This window comes from Apaloderma vittatum, unplaced genomic scaffold, assembly GCF_000703405.1.
Source record: "Apaloderma vittatum isolate BGI_N311 unplaced genomic scaffold, ASM70340v1 scaffold17143, whole genome shotgun sequence".
Lineage (NCBI taxonomy): Eukaryota > Metazoa > Chordata > Aves > Trogoniformes > Trogonidae > Apaloderma > Apaloderma vittatum.
Genome location: NW_009706602.1, coordinates 15,294 through 34,967, shown reverse-complemented (window position 1 = coordinate 34,967; position 19,674 = coordinate 15,294). Strand labels below are relative to the sequence as shown.

Genomic DNA, 19,674 nt, shown 5'->3' with positions numbered 1-19,674 from the left:
TTTCCCAGTGTCAGTGATGAGCAACAGTGACAAAGCCTGCAGCCAACACATTCAAAGCCAGAAAAGGCACTTGTTAAGAGGTCAAGCATCAAAACAAAGTGTTTTTGCATTGGGACATAAGACACAAGAAGTATTTATGAAGAAACAAATCATGGATTTTGCAATGGGAATTTAAATATTAAAATGAACCTACTGGCTGGAAGAATACCTTGTTGCACCACTACAGGTGTTCGGATGATGGTCTTTCCAAGCGTTGACTGCTGAAGCGGTGTCCGTATGACGGTCATACCAGGGCGGAGTGGTGTCCCTTGCACTACCTACGTACACCCAAATGGAGAGCACAGGTAAACTTGTGAAAAAAGCCACTGGGATATGCCCTAAAGTTCTTTTTTTTTTAAATTTTTTATCATGGCAAGAAATGACAAGATGCAAGGAGATCCAGTATTTTTGTATTTTTTCATTTATGCCCACACTGCTAAGGCTTACCAAGCTCTAAACTATTAATTTTTCCAATTGGAGAAGATTGTTGTACCTCCTCAGAATAAAGGATCCATAAACACTATTGCTGAGATGAGCCAAGACCACTGAAAAAGTAACTAGACGGAACTATTAATATCTGCCAATAATTTAAAATACATGCACTCACATTTTTTGCATTCAATAAATCAGAAGAACATCTTACTTGTGAAGTACTTGTTGTTCCTAACGCCCCCGTGGTATTTGGCCTAATGGTTACAGTTGCTGTCCTTGGCTGGAATGAAGTAAATGTTTGACTTGCACCTGTAGTTGACGGAATGATACCCAATACCTTTTGCTGGACTTGAACAACACCTAATTAAAGAAAAATTGAGAATTCATTAATGACATAATTGTCAGCAAAAGAAGTAAACGCAACTCCAGGGTGGCATTTAGAAATCAGTCTCCAGGTTTCTAGAACACTTTCAGCATTTCTTGGGAGAGCCTTTGTCATATTGTGAAAAGCAGCAGCAGTATACTTGGTCAACAGTCCAACTACGTTTTAGGTTAAGAAATAGGTATTTTAGAAAAGATTAAGCAAAGAGTGAAACTTTACAAAGATCAGTTTGATGGTAACTGCAAATAAGTCCTTGCATTGACATGGTGCCACAAATTAGTATTATACAACCATTAAAAGCTATAATCTGATTAATTTAAGATGCAGGAGACCAGTTTAAACACCTTTCACCTACAAGCTTGTGTTGCTGAAGAAAATGGGTAATGCTTTCCTGTCACTTAAGAAATTTCAATATAAAACTAGTAGCTTTCATGATTTCCTCAGATCCTAAGTAGAATGAAGACACAAAATTGAGCTTTTCTGCTCAATATATGTTCACAAATCTCAAAATATTAAGTCCTCTTCTTGAGGCAAGAAGAAAAAACTCTAAGCTCAGTTTGGAGGCAAACTCTTGCTCCTCAGTGAAGAGCAGATGCAGTCATTAATAACTAAGAAGAGAGGTGTTTTCTGTGAAGAAAGTTATTCTGTTGATGTATAATTTAAGCAACAACATAAAAAGCATGCTTCATTCCACATTGTTAAAAATAATGCTTTCAATTTTGCACTATGAAATGCAGAATAAATTATAGGCAAAAAAGTAACATTTTCCCCCTACAGACACAAATACGCAATACAGGGGGAACAAGCTGTATAAAGTTTGTGTATATATATAAAAATAAGTATTTTTCCCCTTTAAGTCACAGTTTACTTCACTGTAACAGTGTCAACGGAGAATTAATCAGCAAGCTGGAATACAGGTTTAATTCAGTTCCCTTTCCCCTACCTCCTTGAGTTGATGGCACATTGACGGCAACAATCTTGCTGTTTGCAGGGAGTGGCAGCTTAGTTATCACTTTCCCTGCCATCGTTACTGGACTGCCTGAGATCTGGAAGGTCTGCCCTGTGCTGGCAATGGTTGTGGCTGAGGTGGCAGCTGTGCTAGTGGCTATTGAGGCACACAGAACAGTCAGTTTTAGAGCAGAATAATTAGTCAATGAAATGACTTTTTTCAAGTATGAAACAGCAAACCACAGGATTACTTTCACAATCATTTTTTGAATGTGTCATGCTTTCTTTGGTGAAGATTCTTTTCTGCAAGCAGCACGTTACAGCACAGAACGCTTTCGTTATCAATGATTACTAGTACAACAACTGTCAGTAAGATATGAGATAGGTCAGAAATAAGACTACCTAGCAAGTCTGAATGAAGGAAAATTAGACAGGTATGATCTCAGAAATGCCCTTAGCAAGAGACGTAGCAAGAGAGTTAAAAGCAAAGACAACATGAAATGTCATAATACTATCTATTCTGGAGAAGATGTAGGTGCCGTATATAGGATGAACTGCAGCACGTGCTCTTTCCATCAACGGTGCTACTTACCTGTTGAAGATTGGCCTTGTTTAACCCAAGTAGCAAAAGTCTGATGGAAATTCTTGTTCTGTTGGAATGTTACTGTCGCTGGAGAACCAACTTTTGTAGTAAGTACTACTTTGGTTCCAGTGGGGACTGGGCCTGCCAAAGGGCCTACCACAACTTTCTGTGGCGTTGAGACAGTGGTTGCTGTGCTGCCGGCTGTAGTGACCACGGGGGCCACACCTCCCGCAGGGATCTGCTTCTGCTGCTCCAACCGTTTCTACAGAAGTCGGAAGAAAAACAGCAAAAAATAAAGGACTCTGGTAGGATTTGAGTTCAAGTTGCAACGGAGTGAAGAATAAGCTGCCTGCACACCCTACAGCACAGGACTCCTTGACCTGCAGAACTACAATTCTGCTTACTGTATGCAGCCAGACATTTTTCTTTAGAGCATCCTGAAAATCCTCAGCTGATGTTAATTTCACTGCACATTTTACTTCAAAGAAAACTTATTAATCAGTTGCAGATTATTCTGAAAGGTTAAAAAGCTTTGAAAAATATCTATCTGTATTTGGCTTTGACCGTGTGCACACAGCCTGCATCTGTGTCAGTAACACAGAGTTATTCTTAGCATTCCTAAGTTTAGAGATGCCTGCGCTGAGATTCTGCCAGCTACAGAAAAGAAATAGACTGCACCATTCTACTTCACCATTAAGACTGCAATTTTAAAAATCATTTTCTTAACTGTAAATCCAGCTTGCAGCCTGCTTAAAAAAATTATCAAAATCCCTTACCTTACCCAGCAACCTTCTGTGTTGTAGCTGTCAAGCAGGTACATTTAGAAAGCCACTATTGTGAAGGGACAGTATCAATAAGCTCTTTTGCAATTCCAAATAATCTGACAGTCTTCCCTATGTTACTGGAATTATATCTGTATTTATTCTTTTAAATTTCAGTGTTTGGTTACCATCATATTGCAGTTATGCCCATAAAGCACACCACTCATTCACTAGTAATGTATTTTCTTCAAGGAAGATGAAATGAAAATGGAGTAAGTTGGAAAAAAAGCAGAATTCTCAATAACATATGTGAAATATCAACAAGGCATTAGGTTTCCTAATTTTGATTGCATATATATATATACACACATATATACATCTATATATATTTAGATAAAATTATCAACGGGCTTGATTAAGCCCACTTAAAACAGGATAAAATCAAAAGATTCTATCTGACGGAAGCATGAAAAACAAATGCAGTTTTATTGCCAGGTCAGCATAAACCAAGGCAGCTTTCAGCACAGAACACCACTGACCTTACCTGGAGATTGGTGCTCAGCCTTCTTTTAAAAAGGAAGCAAACTAAACCTTTAAAAGGTGTTATAAATTGAGGGGGAAAGGCAATCCAACCCAAATCTTTGCCTTAACCCCACTTCAAAAAACGTACACAGTGGGAGCAGCATTGGTTGATGGCTTAGTTTACACAGGGAAGTGGAAACTACTTGAAAAATGGTGTGAGACAGGGATAAGCTTTGTTTCCCATGTTCTAATGCGTGCAGACTACCAGTGCAGAGTTCCTGACAGGTGGGACCACCAGTAGCTCCCCCACCTGCTGGGCAGCCAATCGTTGGTGTTTTAGTTGAGCCTCCAATTGGGCCTTGAACTCCTCTGCCTTCTTCTGTTCACTAACCTTAGCCTGTTGTTCAACTGCCTGTGCCTTTTCCTTCTCCACCCTGCCAAAGACACAACCGGAAGTAAGTTATACCAACACATAAAATCCAACCGTCAAACTGGACGTCATTTAATCCAATTTAATTGCTCTTACAAGAACAAATGTCAAGACCGAGGATCACTGAAAAACCGGTATTTTGAAATAAAACTAAAGAAGTGACATGCAACATCCCTGAAATATTCTGATGCTAAACTACGGCAACACCTTAGAGGAAACTATAAATCAAAACTGAAATTTAAAATTGTGACGGGGACTTCAATCAATCCATGTAATACCATTAATTTAAAACAATTCTTTCAAAGACACTTAAAAATATTGTTCCAACCCTAAGCACGTAATACGGAAAAATACTCATTTTACGACTTGAATATTCACAGGCTGAATTTACTTTTACTTTACTTGTAAACATTCACGTTCTTTGTATTATGGAAGCATTTAAATACATGCTGTTTAAAGTCAGGCTAAAAGTAGCCCAAAGCCGTTCCATGCATTATACTAACAGCTTTTAAGCACATAACATGGATCAGTTCATAACCATGGAAAAAATATTAGTTCTAACAAATCTGTAACACCTGCATAAATTAGCTCTGACGCCAGCAAACAGCTCAGCTTTACAAACTTAAGCTTGACTACTATTACCAAAAGACACAGTAAAATCACTACAGAGATTCACTTTCACTGACAGTATCTACCAAGTCTATGTCTTCTAGTGGGATTTTATTTTACATACACAAATAAAACTGCTTTCTGTAAAAGTTCATCTGAGTTTGTTTACCTTTCAGCAAATGCCCTGATCTCCCAGAGTTCCAACTCTTCCTCTGCGACCCAACTTTCAATTATAACGGGGCCCGTTTGCTTGGGTGTTTCGGGCCTTTTGGGCCTGAGGGCACTTGATCGCAGTCCCTTCCTCTGGGGTGTTGGAGTTTCTTAAGAGAACAGTCAAAACACACACATTACCAAGATTTAGTGTCTGTCTTAGTCCCCTTTCATGAACAAGAAGGCCTTTCACCTTCAGATAAATCGTATCAGTTTGTTAAATGAGTCATTTGTTTCAAATAGACAAATGAATAGTTCACGTCAGGCTGTGCCTTAATCTCTGTAGGAGCTTATGGGAAGGGTAAAAAAGAAAATTTATAAACAAACCTACCTTTCGGAGCCTCTGGTACACCAATGGGACAAATAATTTTCCTTATACAGTACTCTGACCGGATTCCATATGGACCAACATCTCTTCGCTTGATTATTTCTGTTGTTGTAATTTCAGTTTCAGTTGTTTCTACAAAAATTAGTCCCAGCACATCAGCAACAGAAACCAAATAAAAGCTAAATCCCCAATACATTCAAGGTAAACAAACAGCAACTAGCACAAGCTGCTGGCTAAAAAAATTCAAATGCCTTTACAGAAACACTTGGAGAGTGTAATACTCAGCGTTAAGAGTAAAATCTTTTGCATGTAGAAACCCAGAAATTTCAAGAAATAATACCTGTACGCGTCGTTCCTCCCCCAGGTGGAGCTTTTGCTGCCATATCATCCCATTTGAGACATGCCCACAACAAGCGTAACATAAGGCTCACTCCAGCCAATGATTTTACTGTTTGAAGTCGGTACCTAACAATACAGTATTAATTATACTTTAAAATCAAAATGTATTTAAAATATCTTACGAAACCAATAGGACAAAGGATCTTCATTCTACCTTTACTCAACAATATAGAAAATGATTGAATGATAAATAGCAAAATTTGCATGTTTGGGCACAAGCATGTATATCACTTCTATTTAAAAATTAATTTAATTTCATCACATCCTTAGCTTTTCCTCAAAAACATAAAGCACGTACCTCCAAGTGATCCCAAAAGTTGGCCTTGGGGACGGATATGGCCAGATATCCAGGGCAGGCTTTGCATTGTAATTGAAATAGGGAACTTCTCTGATCCCTCCTTTCCTGGCCAGCTTTTTTAAGTCATCATTGGGTAAAACAAATATGCTTTTTTTACTGCTTTTGGTAACAAACTTTCTGTAAGATGGTAAGGCAGTTCCAGAGCGAGTTTTTTTGGGTCTTGCAAATTTCATTAACTTCACTTTGTCTTTTGTAGAATATTCTTTGCTGACAGTCATGGAAGTCACCAACGTGCCTTCCGGGGTGGTCAAGGAATCTGTTACTGTTGTTGTAACAACGGTTTTACTACGTTCTTGGACAGAAATGACATCAACGTTGCTGTCTGTAGTTGGAGCAGTAAGCTTAGTGACAGTGGTGGTGGTAGTTACGGTGGATATGGCACAATTTTCTGTAGATGAAACCACTGTTGTTTTCTCATCATTAGAAGCTACAGTCTCCGAGACTTTAAACACTGTTTTGGATTCTGTAGACACCGTTGATGTTGTGGTAGTCACCTCAGTAATAACAGTTTTTATTCTACTGTCTCCATTAATATTTTCTATTTTACAGGTCTGTACACCGTTCTGATCAGCAAAGTCACTACTCAAGCTAGATTCCTCACAGGAGGTTACAGGTGACGGAGCAACTTTCTTATCCTCAGCTGCTTCAGTCTCCATCGATTCTGTTTCACTACTCAGGTTATTTTCTTTACAGACAGTACGCGCTGGTGTGGAAGCGGTGCCAACAAAGGCAGATCTCTCAGGAGAAAGCTGGTTTTCCTCGGTTTTCTGCACATACTTGGGAACTTCGTCTGGTGGCTGAAGACCCTCTCCAGATTCAAACTCGGGGGAACTCTGCAGACGTGACTTAGGGTCCACAGGTTTTTTATCCTTTGTATCCTCTATCATGATGTCACCATTCATAAACGGTTTTACTGAAGACTCCTTAAAAGTAAATGGTTTTATTTCATGTTCCGGAATGGATTTATTAATATTATTAACTTTTGGTTCAATATCGCCCCCTGCCCTATTCTCACAGGGATCTTTAACTAAGCAGCCATCATTTGGTAACACTTTAACGTCACTGTCTTTTCCATTAATTTGAAATGCTGATTTCTCTTTTTCTAAACCTGTTTCAGTTTCTTCATCTTTACTATTCTTTTTGTCAGTAACACTATTTCGATTTGTTTGATCACGGTACTTGTTCATGGTACTTGTCTCCACTTTCAGTTCCTGACCTTTCTTTTGACCGTTAGCCTTAGTTTGTTTAGAGCTTCGTAAATCCTCATCAACTTCTGCCCCGTCCATGTGTTCCGGTGTTTGACTTTCAAGATTTCTTTCAGAAATTATCTCTGTATTGAATGGTTCTAGGTCTCCACTAACTGATTTTTGGTGAAATATAATCTTGTTTTCAGATTTACTTTCAGCCTTCCCTGGAGCAACTTCTTCCATTTCACTTTCTTGAGAGGATGTTGGTTCAACATGGCTTTTTAGCATACAATTGTTTTCTGGATCTTTGCTCTGTTCAGAACTCCCTTCTGAGTCTGTTTTCTCAAGACTAGCCAGAGCATCTCTTCTACAGCTGCTTTCAGTTACCCCTGGCTCTAAGCTTTGAAGTTCACGCCGAGATACTCTGCTAATCGGTAGTTTTTGTTTCAAAGGTTTTTCACTTGCTTCCGAAATATCCCATTTGGTTTTACCTTCTGCATTTGTTTGTTTCAAGCTATCCACAAAGGAGCTCTCAGACTCTCCAAGAGCCTCTTGCCCCTGATGCTTGTCGGCAGTCCCAGGTTCTGGGTTGTTTTCCTTACTATCGTTCTGTATGGAGCTTTCACCTTCAGAGGACTGAGGTGTGTCTTCATCCTGTAACTGGTCTTCTCCTTTCGACAGCCTGTTTGTCAAAGGCGAAGAGGGTTCATCCAGCTCGCCAGTTTTGGTACAAGAGATGCTGCCAACCGGCAAGCAGTCCCGTTCTGCGTCTTCGGTTTGGTTCTTATCTGAAATATAGGTTTGATCTTGGGAAGACGTGTCCAACTGGCTTCCTTCATTTACTTTTCCCATTTGCAGCTCATCTATGTTCTTCTGGGGACTCACAGATCGAATGCCGACAGTTTTAGCACTAGCCTCCAGTTTCATCCTTTCTAGACGTTGTTTTTCTTCCAGTGTAAACTGTTTTATTCGCCTTTCAAGTAGTCCATCTAACTTTGATGATTTTACTTTCCTTTTGTAACAAGTCCTTAAATGAAATCCCTCGCTGACATTGATTATATCCAGCTTGCAATGACCATCCTCATCTTTTATGGGGGATTCAATTTTCACATCATCTACATCCATAGGCTCTTCCTTGATGACTTTATCGTTTTCACCATTGATTTCTTTTTCCACTGTGAAGAAGTAATAACTCTGAATCAGTAAGCTCTCCTAGCAATGAATGCCAAACCATGTTTTTACATTACTAGGAAATAAATGGGCCTTTTAGCATATTAATAGATTTCAAGACAAAGGGAACAAAAACTTCAGGCACTACTACAAGGGCTAATACGCAATCATTTAACTGAGACATTTAAGTCTTGACAAAATCTGTTAGCTTGTCAATAGTCATTCTGAGGTCCTACGCTTTTACAAATCAGTGCTGCAACTAGTTGTACAACAACTCAAGTACATCACCTTTGTCTTTTGCGTGATCTAAGTTGTCGGGAGTTGTATCAACTTCTTTTTCTTCACGTGACTTTTCTTCTTTCACTTGTACTTTCTCCAAGGTTTCTGAAACATCTGCTTTGTCTTTTGCGTGCAGATCATGAGAATCCTTTGTTCTATCTGGTTTTACCTTAGTAGGACCTTTTCGTTTATCCAGGTTGCATTTTTCGTCTTCACTCTTAGCTATTAACAAATTAATGAAATGGTTTCAATTATTCAGAATATTTTTATATTCTGCTACATTTTAATGTATGTTAGTTTACCTCTCAGATCGTTCACACAGCATTACTGAAATTCAGAAATACTATTAAGTACAGAATGGAAATATTACAGTTTAATCTTAGTGTGATTCTGAATTAATCAAAAAAAATAATCTAAAAGCCCAAAAGAGATAAAGTGCTTCATTTATATTAAGTTTCCAGGAGTCTATGTTCAGCTGTTCCTAAAAAAAAAAAGCAGCCACACCCCCAAACCGCTCAAATCAACACATTTTCCAGAAAATTAAATACCACTTTCTGAATGGACATTAATATTCAAATCACTTTCCGCTTAACACTGTAGTGGCTATTAGTCGCAAAATAGAAAGCAAAATAAAATTAATTTAACAATCCTATACACAATATTAAAAGCAGCAGCATCCATTTTGTGTCTGATCCAGTTAAAAGCAACACGAAAAATATTACATCAATATGTAAGAAAATAAGTAATTTTCATATGTAATACAGGGTGGGCCATAACTTTCTAATTTTTTAAAGGAAGCTCAAAATTATATTTAGTACAAACACGACTCATACAGTTCAGGATGCATTCTAAAAATCAAACTGTGCAAAATTTTTCTTTTTTTAATATAAATCCTTAGAACAAATAAGGGAGAAGGGGTGTTTTGAACTTTCTACAGAAATAAATTTGATTCCACTTACAGAACTATTGTTCTCAGATAAAACTGTTTAACAGTATTCCATCAGTGTGGGGGGAAAGGAAGAATAAGGGTATAGACATAACCCAGCATTTTAGATGTTACTTTTGGCTTTTGATTATCTACATAATTTTAATCTACCTTAAATTTACAGAAGGCTACACAAAACTGCAGAAATATTACACATCATTATAGAAACGATCTAATGTGCCTAAAAAATGTTCACTGGCAACTGAACTCATTTTATCAACAAAGATTAGCAGGTGTCTACAAAAGCTTCTCTGGAACACTGCATTTAATAAAGTCTGCATAAGAAATATCACATGCAAATGATTAACTGAATAAGCAGTAAAAAGCAGTACATTAGTAATCTTAAAAAAAAAGCAATGCAGACACTTACTTGGTAGCAACTTTCTGTAATTTGCGTTAGTATTTCCAGGTAGTTTGGGCATAAACCTGTGGACGTGTGTTTTACTAATCCAACTCCAGCCACCATATCCTGTTACTCTATATTCCTCTCCTTTTTGCTTCCAAACCTGTTAAATATTTTTAAAATGGTAGTTTTAATGGTGTAGTTTGCTGTATTAACACACATGCTTCATTAAAAACTAAAAAGTTGAATTTACAGACTTCTTCAAGCAAGCTGAAATTTATTTGTGAAAAAACATACTATCTAAAATTAAAGATATATCCACTGACAATTGAATTGATTCTAATAGTAACATCTAAAACCCATATTTATTTCATGGAACAGTGAGGATGTATCTACCTAAAATCTGCAAAACTATACAAAAGTTTTTGAACCAACCTGTATGTTTTTAACAATAAATAAATACAGAGCAAAGAATCACTCAAACAGAAGTATTTAGTATCCACTGTAGGAGAATATAAAGAGCTTTCTATAGTATTTCCCATCATATCATATAACCTTCCAAAGTAAAGGTAGTTAGACTGAATTTTTTTGCAGGGAGCATGAGAGGGGAGCACGGGACAGGGACAGACAGACAAGACTGCCATAACCATCCAGATCCCCCCTGTCAGGAAAGGCCACGGTCTGTGGCCAAACATCCGTCAGCTCCAGCAGGGTCGCTACAAGTATAACACACGTCGACTTCAGTTCACACCAGGATTATGTGCCTGAATCCCTGGGCACAGTTCCTACTCCAATGGCAGGGAGTAACACATTGCCATTAATATTTTAATTTTAAAATAAAAAAAGAACTAAATTGGCAGTTTCTGTATTTGGTTTGTTCTTCACACAAAAGAAAACCTTACCTGATGTTTGACAGGAAATGTGTATTTCACCCATGTAGCTTGCTGCATTGTTTCTTCTTCTTCTTGTTTCCTCTCCTTTTTTTTCACTTTCTCCTTCTCTTCTCTTTCTATTGCTGTCATTCTGCGTAATCTAATGCACATAGATTCAAGTGCATTTAAGTACAGGATCTTCTAAGTAAATTTAAGTCAAACAACAGCATATATGACCCATCTGAGCAATTTCAAAAAGCTGAAGTTAAGAGGAATGCCTGGTATCAAGTATATGTTTTAATTGCGACAGGAACACTATTTTTTGTGAACAGCCGAAAACGCTGCCTGCAACTAACATGAGACACATTTCTCCTTCTGAGACACAATAAGAGACAAAAGACTGACTCCACTGAATTGAGTGGTTGAAATTTGCTCTTCTAGTCTCCCAAATTTTTATCAGTTCGAGACTGTAGCTCAGATAAAGAAAGCAAGCCTGCAGGAGCAATGACACTAGGAAAATCTCATTACGTATTTTCAGTGTTTCTGGGTGAGAAGAAACACTTCCAAGTGTCGAATGACGGACTAAATTTAAGCATAATTCTTACAGGCTTAGAGAAACTAGTAATTGTAAACCAAAGTAAAAGGTGTCATATTCAAAAAGATATTTATTTATTTTACCTAGTGTGCCCCAATGATTCCCGCCAGATTGGCAGCATGACGACGGGTTTAATTGCACATTCCAATATAGCCAGCGCGAGTGCAAATTCTCTAGGTTTGCTGCACATCTGAACAGCCTTAATCCAGTTTGACCTAAATTGGAAAAAAGATAAAAAACCTGAAACATATATGTGCCCTAACGGAGTATGCTACGTTAATACGTTCAGTCTGGAAAAGAGAAGACTTCGGGGGGACCTAAGAGCTGCCTTCCAATACCTGAAGGGAACCTACAGGAAGGCTGGGGAGGGACTTTTTACAAGAGTGTCCACTGACAGGACAAGGGGAAATGGGGTTAAATTGAGGGAGAATAGATTCAGATTATATTTTAGGAAGAAATTCTTCAGTAGGAGGGTGGCAAGACTTTGGAATAAATTGCCCAGAGATGTTGTGGCTGCCCCCTCCCTGGAGGTGTCCAAGGCCAAATTGGACAGAGCTCTGAGTAGCCTGATCTAGCTGAGAGGGGTCCCTGCCCGTGACAGGGAGGTCGGACTAGATGATCTCTAAGGCCCCTTCCAGCCTAGGCCATTCTACGATTCTTTGAGTAAGATTTAACAATACAATAAAATCATCACAAATCACGCACACTTTATTTATATTTTAATATACTGGAGAATGGTGCTTGGAAATTGCTGATTTGAAAAAATAAAAAAAAGACCATTGCTTATTAACACTGTTAACAAAAATATAAACAAGAGAATATAAAATTTCATTTATTAATTTACCTGTGGGAAGCCCAGTTAGGGTGAAGGAATGATGCTGGAATATTGTTTTCTAGCTGAATAATAGTCAGCCTCAAAGTGGATATGGTGAGAACTTTGGACCCATGGACAGACCCATTCCATTTGAACTCTCCAGCAGGAGTCAGACAGAACTTATGTGAGAGATGTCGTCTCTTGTCATGGTCCTCCCTGTGCTGATGCTTGTTCAATGCGAATGAATTAGTGGCATACTGATTATGATAAACACGATACTTCCCCTCTTGCCCTAATTTGAAATAATTGTTGATATTTCCTTTCATTACAACTTCCTTCTTTGTGTTCATTCGGGAGACTTCGCCTTGAGAGTTGACCACCAGAACCTTGTGAAAGAAAGAATGATTTTAAAGATTCAAGTTTCAAATATTTCTATTTCCTTATTTAGGATTTAGGCTTCAACTGGCTATATAGAAAATAATTTTAAAACTCTGCATCAGTTTGTAGAAATAAATAACTCTTTATCTGATACACAACATATATCTACTTCATCACTGCTTGTACACAGAGTTAGGATGTTCCCAACTAAGAGAGCAAGGGCAAAGGAGCCACAGGGGAAAAAAAGCTTCCTGTGATATTACAGTTTCACCATTTGCTACTTTATTGTTACTACTTTTACTTTTAAGTACGTCTAAAGGATGCCAAAAACACTCGTTTATTTTTAAGAAGGTTATTAGTTTTCTAAAACAGTTTTCGTACTTCTTTGAGTTTTCCAAGATGTGCACAAACCTCTCTGCCTTCTTTATATAACTTATTTGCCTCATGTGCTGCAGCAGCAACCTGCTGGTTTTTCATCTGGCTCAACTTGCTATCTGGATTTCGCAATCTTGTGAGCATTCGCGTCGAACCTGGCGTGCCTTTTCCCGCGCCTGGAGAATCACTTCTTTCCCCGTTAGATTTCTCTCCTGCCCAGGAAAAAACAGCTTTTAAAACAAACTTAAAAATTGCAAGTTTCTATTGATGCATGGGAGTTACCAAGTAAAAAAGAAAGATGCACACAGAGAAAGTTAGAGATATTATTATTACTACTACTGCTACTATTTATATTACCTATGTCCTCGGAAGTCTGGGATCCCCTCTCTGCATTTTCAGCATCATCAGGCGTCTTAATGGAGTCGTTCTGCCCAGAGCCCAACTCGCTCCCGTTGCTGTTTTCAATATCTGACTGCAGAGGTGCAGCAGAGGCACTGCTGCTGTTGCTGGGGATCATCTGACCAGTTTCTTCTACAAAAGAACAACTTAATTTTTAGTTTTTATTTTAAATTGCATCAATGATTTTTTTTCCTAGTTTTAAATTTTTCATTAAAAAAAAAAAAAAAGCAGATGAACATCTTTTGCTGGACTGGAAAGAAATACCCATAAAATATTAATTCACTCCAGAGCACTGTATCCATGAAAGTATTCTTTGTTCTGCTTCAACAAGTTTCAACATTTACAGCTCTGAACTGAAATTCAGACTTGGATTAAAAAAAAAATATTTTAAATACGTGACAATTTTTTCCTATAGACACACACACAGAGAACCCTCTCCTAGGACTTTGTTTTGCCTCAGAATGCAAATTTCATCAAATTCGGTTTTCCTGGAGCTTCTATGATTTTCCCTCTTTTGATTTTTCTTGTGTTCTACCTGTTCCTCAAAGCATACACCTTTCAGTTCCCCTCTAGTTTTCTCCCAAGTCTTTGATTGTCTCTTCTTCAGCACATGAATTCTGAGGCAGTAATTCCCACAGACCTCAGTTCAACGGGCACCACTCTGCGTTCTCAACTCCACCACTGCAAACTTAAAATATCAGCCTCTGCCTCACATCTGATGGGTCCAGATGTTGCTTCAACCTCAGTGGGACAAACAGATTCTTGGTCCTCAGTTGTCCTTGTTACTGTCTGTCTAGACAGGTGGAGACATTACCGTCACCTCACCTGCTGCAGAGGTGCACGGCATGAGTACGACCTTTTCACCACAGCATCAGTGAACCGCAGCTACCTAGAAATAAACCAGTAGCTCCCCAGTAAGGACAAATCCCCATCTCTCAGAACAACATCTTGCTTTGTGCAAAAGAGGCACAGCTTAGCTGTTTGAAAAATACTTGTTATTTTTTCAATTTCCAGAATAATTCCAAAACATCGGGAATTCTGCTGTTAAGACAGGTGAAAGAACAAAAAAACCTTTATGTGAAATACTCACTCCTGGCAGAAAGATGATTAGGTAAATATTCTGAGATTCTTAGAAGATACCTAACCTGAACACATCTTCGACTCTGGCTTTGCCAATGGGTGAGTACCCCTGTCTGATCCACTGCCCTTTTTACCAAGAGGAAAAGTGGAACCACTTGCGGTGCCTGCTGTTTGGAGGAGCAGGCAGGAGCACCCAGACTAGGCTCTTAATACAGGACTGACACCCAAATTGCATTTAACAGTGCTGGTGACAGACCCGTTCTTGCCTAGCTTTGCATTTCACTCATTCTTCCTCTCTTTGGGGTAGCTGCCTCACTGGTTCGGTATCTCCCCCTCCCTCTGAAATGAGTGTCTCAAACTGAAATTTCGTAACAGCAGCACGAGTATTGCTACAAATACAGTAAATTAGACTTGAGGAAGAACCCTCTCCACATGCACACTTTCCTACCAAAAAAACCCCACTAATGTAGAAGTAAGCTAGAAGCTTTGGAAGGAGAAAAGAACCTGTGAAAATATAATAAAGAAATAAAGACAAATATTTAAGTGAATGTTTAAAATAAAATATCAACCCATAAATGTGTTTGGAACAAAGCTATAGGACAAGTGTCCTTCCCATTAAACCTCTATTTCAACTTTAAAAGTGAATTAAAAAAAATCCCAAGAACAGGCAAAATTATTTGGTCAAATATCTAAAATGTATGCTTTTTGTCCCATGCAGTCAGACAGTTTCTGTGCTAAAGAAGTGTATTATGAGGCTTCCTGATTACATATTAATCTTAACTTTCATTTTTTCCTATTAAGACTTATTACTAAGTTTGGATGCATTCACATTTCCAAGTTCAGGAACTGCGATCTGTACTAGAATGCAGAACTATTTCTGCAGGAGAGAAAAACATTTACTACCACTTTTTAAAACATAACACACTCAGTATCTCTATACCACAGATTATTTTTAGAATTTTTTAAGAACTGAAAATAAAATTCTGTGATCATTTTAACAAGAATCAGATGTTTAAAATAACATCTGGTTACACAGTAAAGCTTGTAATAGAAGATAATTCAAAATGAAATAGAGTATCATTCTGAAATAGTACACTGGTACATTTAGGTTACACCTAATCAAGTCCCATTTATTCCTAAATCTGAAGTTTGGGGTTTGGTTTTTTTTTGTAAATTAAATAGTGTATATTACTACTTCTGAATCACTGATATGACAGAACAAAACATGTTAAAATACAAGGAGAACCTCTGTGCTTTTAATTCTGAAATCTGTTTAAAATTCCTAGCATGACAATTTTAATCTTGACATTTCCAAGCAATGATTTACTTATAAGAAAGAAAATACTTTGTTAGTACTTTATACAGTAAACAAGAGGTTAAAATAATAAAAAAAGTCACCAGCAAATTAGGATTTGAAATGAACCTTGATAGGATGCTAATAACCGTTATGGATCACTATGAAAAAATAAAATATACAGAAAACAGAACATAAAAAGCTTAGCCATAGTCATTTTTGGAAGGCATGGAAACAAATGCTAATGGCACGAAGGGCCACAAATCTCAAGCACTAGTTGCAAGAAAATTAACTTTGAAATGTTAATGACAACGTAGCAGTAAAGGATGGCACTGCAAGCAAACAGCATGAGTGATATACACTGCGAACGGTTTTAGTGGACAAACCAGATAGAAAAAACAGATTCCCCAAATGACAGAGGCATCGGTAACAGTGCCTTCTGTACCTGAGAGTTCCTGAGGGAGCTCTGATGCCACCTTCTTCTCTGCCACGTTGTTGCTATCAAGGGTTTCTGACTGACACCCCACTGCGTTCTTCCCTTCAGAGCAACTAGTCTCTCCTGCAGAAGGATTTGTGTTGTTGTCATCAGTGCTTGGTGTCACAGAGTTACTTTTATCCCCAACGACTGTTGCCTCTATAGTAAAACGCACAACAAAACTTTAGGGATATTCTTTAGGATGTCATTTGGCATCGTCCATAGAAAGCAAGGTCAGCAGCTCTCTATTTGTCTGTTTGGCAACACTGAAAAATATTGAACTTTTTCCTTTCCTCTTTTATTTCCCCCCTAACGAGCCAGTATCGTCTCAGAGTCAGAGAAAAAAATATTAAATTCTGATGAGGAAAGCAAGAGTAAAAATCATGTAATAGTGCTTACTATAAACATGTTGATTCCAACCTACAAGTGCCACCTGTACCTCAAGCCAAGGTCTCTACAAGCTGGCTGTATTTAACTTGAAAAGTAGGAAAGTAAGTGAAATTACTTAGCAAGAAAAAATAATATACAACCCCAAAGGAACTGACAAATATCATCTATTACTTAAAAAATAACTTGGAGAATCACACACAATAAAAAGGTTAAAAAACCCATTAACACTTAAAGAAATGTGAGAATTTTAACTGAAGGTTCACTCAAAGGAAGTTGTAAAAGCACAGTCATAGTTTCTTTACCTTCTGTTTTCACTTTCTCTGCATCTTGCTCAGTGAATGTTTCCTCAGTTGTTTTATCTTGGTCTCCAGATTCTTCCTTGCCTCTCTCAGCATCTGTCTGGTCATTATCAACATCACTTTTGGCCTTTTCTGCTTCATCATCTGCTGTGTTTCTATCTTCCACTATTTCTCCTTTTCTTGCTCTGATAAGGTCCAAAATTTCATCTGCAATAGCAAGCATGTTGTCATCAATAAACAACAACACCATTTACAGCGTCTGTAAGAAACTGCAGAGGAGATACGCATTCTTCCACACCTTCCGTAACACTGGAGCAAGTATGGGAGCTGTAATATTTCTGCCGTTTCAATTCCCATTGGATTGTTAAACACTTATGAGAAGTTATATACATACACATACACATATAAAAAAATAAATGACAGCACATCACGAAACATTCGACAGATAACACTGATAACACTCCAACGGCTCGAATGATCACAGTCTGGCACACCCGTAGCACATCAAGAATGGGAATCACTCAGGACATCCTGGAACACACAACACACAGTCCTACAAGAGGCCAGCACTACAGAGCTGTGCTCGTGCCTGCATGATGTTTCTCCACCAACTTTTATGAAAATGAACTAGTATTTGATTCAAAGTGCAACATCTATTCCCATTAAACAACCTATTCTTACCATTTGCTGCAGAAAGGAAAGACTTGTTGTTGCCTCTTGCTTTATTAGTGAGGTCTTCTGTCACATCCATGTGCCGATGAATTTCTTCACGCATTTCTTCCAGAGTTTTGCATAGGTCAGCTTCCCAGTAATCTTTGTCTAGGCATTCAATTAACTCTGCCAGCTGTATCTTTGTGCTATAGTACCAGATTTTCTTATCTTTCTCACTTTCTGAATCCTCGTCTCTGTAGGAATATTAAAGAAATATTATAAATCCAAAATCCCTGGATAAATGACAAAAATAAGTATCAACCTACCTTTTGCACAGAACTATTAAATGCCAATATCTGAATGTGAATAAACAAATCACAGGAGGTCACTCAAACACACCCAGCCTAGTACCCACATACTCCTTTCTCACTTCTCTCCCCTTTTTCATCCCCTCAGAAGTTCTCAGGAAAGCTTCCTCAGAGTCTCCTTAAAACTGGTTTGACCAATCTAGCAACAAGGTCTATTCTCATTATAATTCCTACTGCTGTAACCAGTAATCTACTATGAAGTTTCAAACAATTTGCAATGAAAAAGGCTGTGGCTCCAGAATCCATCAAGCATAGTGGTTCTAACTGCATAGTCAAGAAACAAAATTAGGAAATTCCAGGTATAGAGCATCACATTCATAAAATGTTTTATATTATTACCATCTCTATGGCATTCACATGTGAGAGCACCAGTAAGGGACATAAGAATCCTTAGAATGATCCTCAGAAAATACCTGCACATCACCAGGAGCCTCGACAAAACTGCTGGAGGACCACAGTGTCAAAAGCACCTCAGCAGCCACCAGACGCAAGAGAGCTCCATAAACACCTCGGGTACCAGGCTCCCCCAGAGTGCCGAAGAGCGTAGGGAGGAGGCTCCACGCAGTTCTGCCGAAGGCTGCTTGATTTCAGCTTGGCTTGTTCTGTCCTGTTGAGCAGCAGCAGCCAGATCCAGGCTGGCTGGGGCCGTCTGCTCTCTTCCCTAAGACACCCCAGCACTCCCAACACCCATCGGGCTGACCCGATGACTTGTCAGGCTGACCTTCACGTGTGAGAGAGGAACTATCGATTGCTATGCTTGTACTACCTCTAAAAGCATTACAGACCTGCAGCTCCCTAGTAATCCTAAAAGAAACCATCAGGAGGAACAGAAAGCCGACTAGTTCTGTCTGGTTCCACAAGGCTTTTACATTAAAGATGGTAAAATCTGGCCTCAGCTATTCAGAAAGACAAATGACTGTAAGGCAACTTGATTATAATCTATCTACTACTTTCCACATTCTATTTATGAAGCAACCGTAACATCTGCAACTCCATCAGGATGCTACTAAAATAACATGGTTAAGAAGTTAATAATGGCAGCATTATCTAAATTCAGCTAATTTGTCACTAGTACCACAAAACAGACTTTTGGGTTTGATGATAAGATCTGGTGTATTGCAAAGAAATGCTAACATTTCTGTCATAGAGGCCTTTGCTCATGAAAAGCAGCTAATTCTATTTTACTCATTTACCCCTCTGGGCTATCAGTAACTTTCCATTAGTTTTAACAGTGTAGAATGGTGAAGTTTGACAAGTTTTCTCAGAAAGCAGTCCATTTAAGGAAGACTGCCCACACACTACACACGAAGAAGTAACAGCAGAACACTTACAACGGTTTGACTCTATGGAATAGTTCATGCCCACAGACTTCCATGTTAAAGAAGAATTATTATTTAAAGCACATTTCCTCTAAACCAAGAAAGTTATTTACAATAACAGGAAAGACAGCAGCTTTTATTATTGTTTGTGAGTAAAAGCCACAGAGAAGGAAAATAAAGCCAAACACCCAACAAACTATGATGGAAGAGCAGATGAAAATGCATGACTACCTCTTTATACAGAAAGCGGAAAGAATTAAACAAACCGCTTAACTAAAAAGACAGGATAAGAATGCCTTCTGAATTTTCCCTGGCAAATGCCCGATGGAAGCCGTGAGAGGAAGACATCGACAGAGCACTAATTGTGAATTGCTCTGCTCCTTGCAAAAACGACTGCAGA

General features: G+C 38.4%; 1 protein-coding gene across 1 annotated transcript in view; it reads right to left on the bottom strand.

Moving 5' to 3' along the window:
- Positions 1-19,674, bottom strand: part of BPTF (bromodomain PHD finger transcription factor) — a 51,157-nt gene that overhangs the window by 16,375 nt on the left and 15,108 nt on the right. Inside the window, exons 3-21 of the mRNA XM_009865862.1 lie at positions 17,618-17,841; positions 16,940-17,143; positions 16,218-16,406; positions 13,357-13,530; positions 13,036-13,211; positions 12,277-12,632; positions 11,516-11,647; positions 10,868-10,997; positions 9,993-10,128; positions 8,647-8,859; positions 5,942-8,363; positions 5,585-5,709; positions 5,248-5,376; positions 4,876-5,026; positions 3,978-4,101; positions 2,394-2,646; positions 1,797-1,958; positions 683-831; positions 194-317 (exon numbers count right to left, since the gene is read on the bottom strand). Of these exons, the coding sequence (XP_009864164.1) occupies positions 194-317; positions 683-831; positions 1,797-1,958; positions 2,394-2,646; positions 3,978-4,101; positions 4,876-5,026; positions 5,248-5,376; positions 5,585-5,709; positions 5,942-8,363; positions 8,647-8,859; positions 9,993-10,128; positions 10,868-10,997; positions 11,516-11,647; positions 12,277-12,632; positions 13,036-13,211; positions 13,357-13,530; positions 16,218-16,406; positions 16,940-17,143; positions 17,618-17,841 (5,573 nt within the window). The remainder of the gene's footprint in view (positions 1-193; positions 318-682; positions 832-1,796; positions 1,959-2,393; positions 2,647-3,977; positions 4,102-4,875; positions 5,027-5,247; positions 5,377-5,584; positions 5,710-5,941; positions 8,364-8,646; positions 8,860-9,992; positions 10,129-10,867; positions 10,998-11,515; positions 11,648-12,276; positions 12,633-13,035; positions 13,212-13,356; positions 13,531-16,217; positions 16,407-16,939; positions 17,144-17,617; positions 17,842-19,674) is intronic.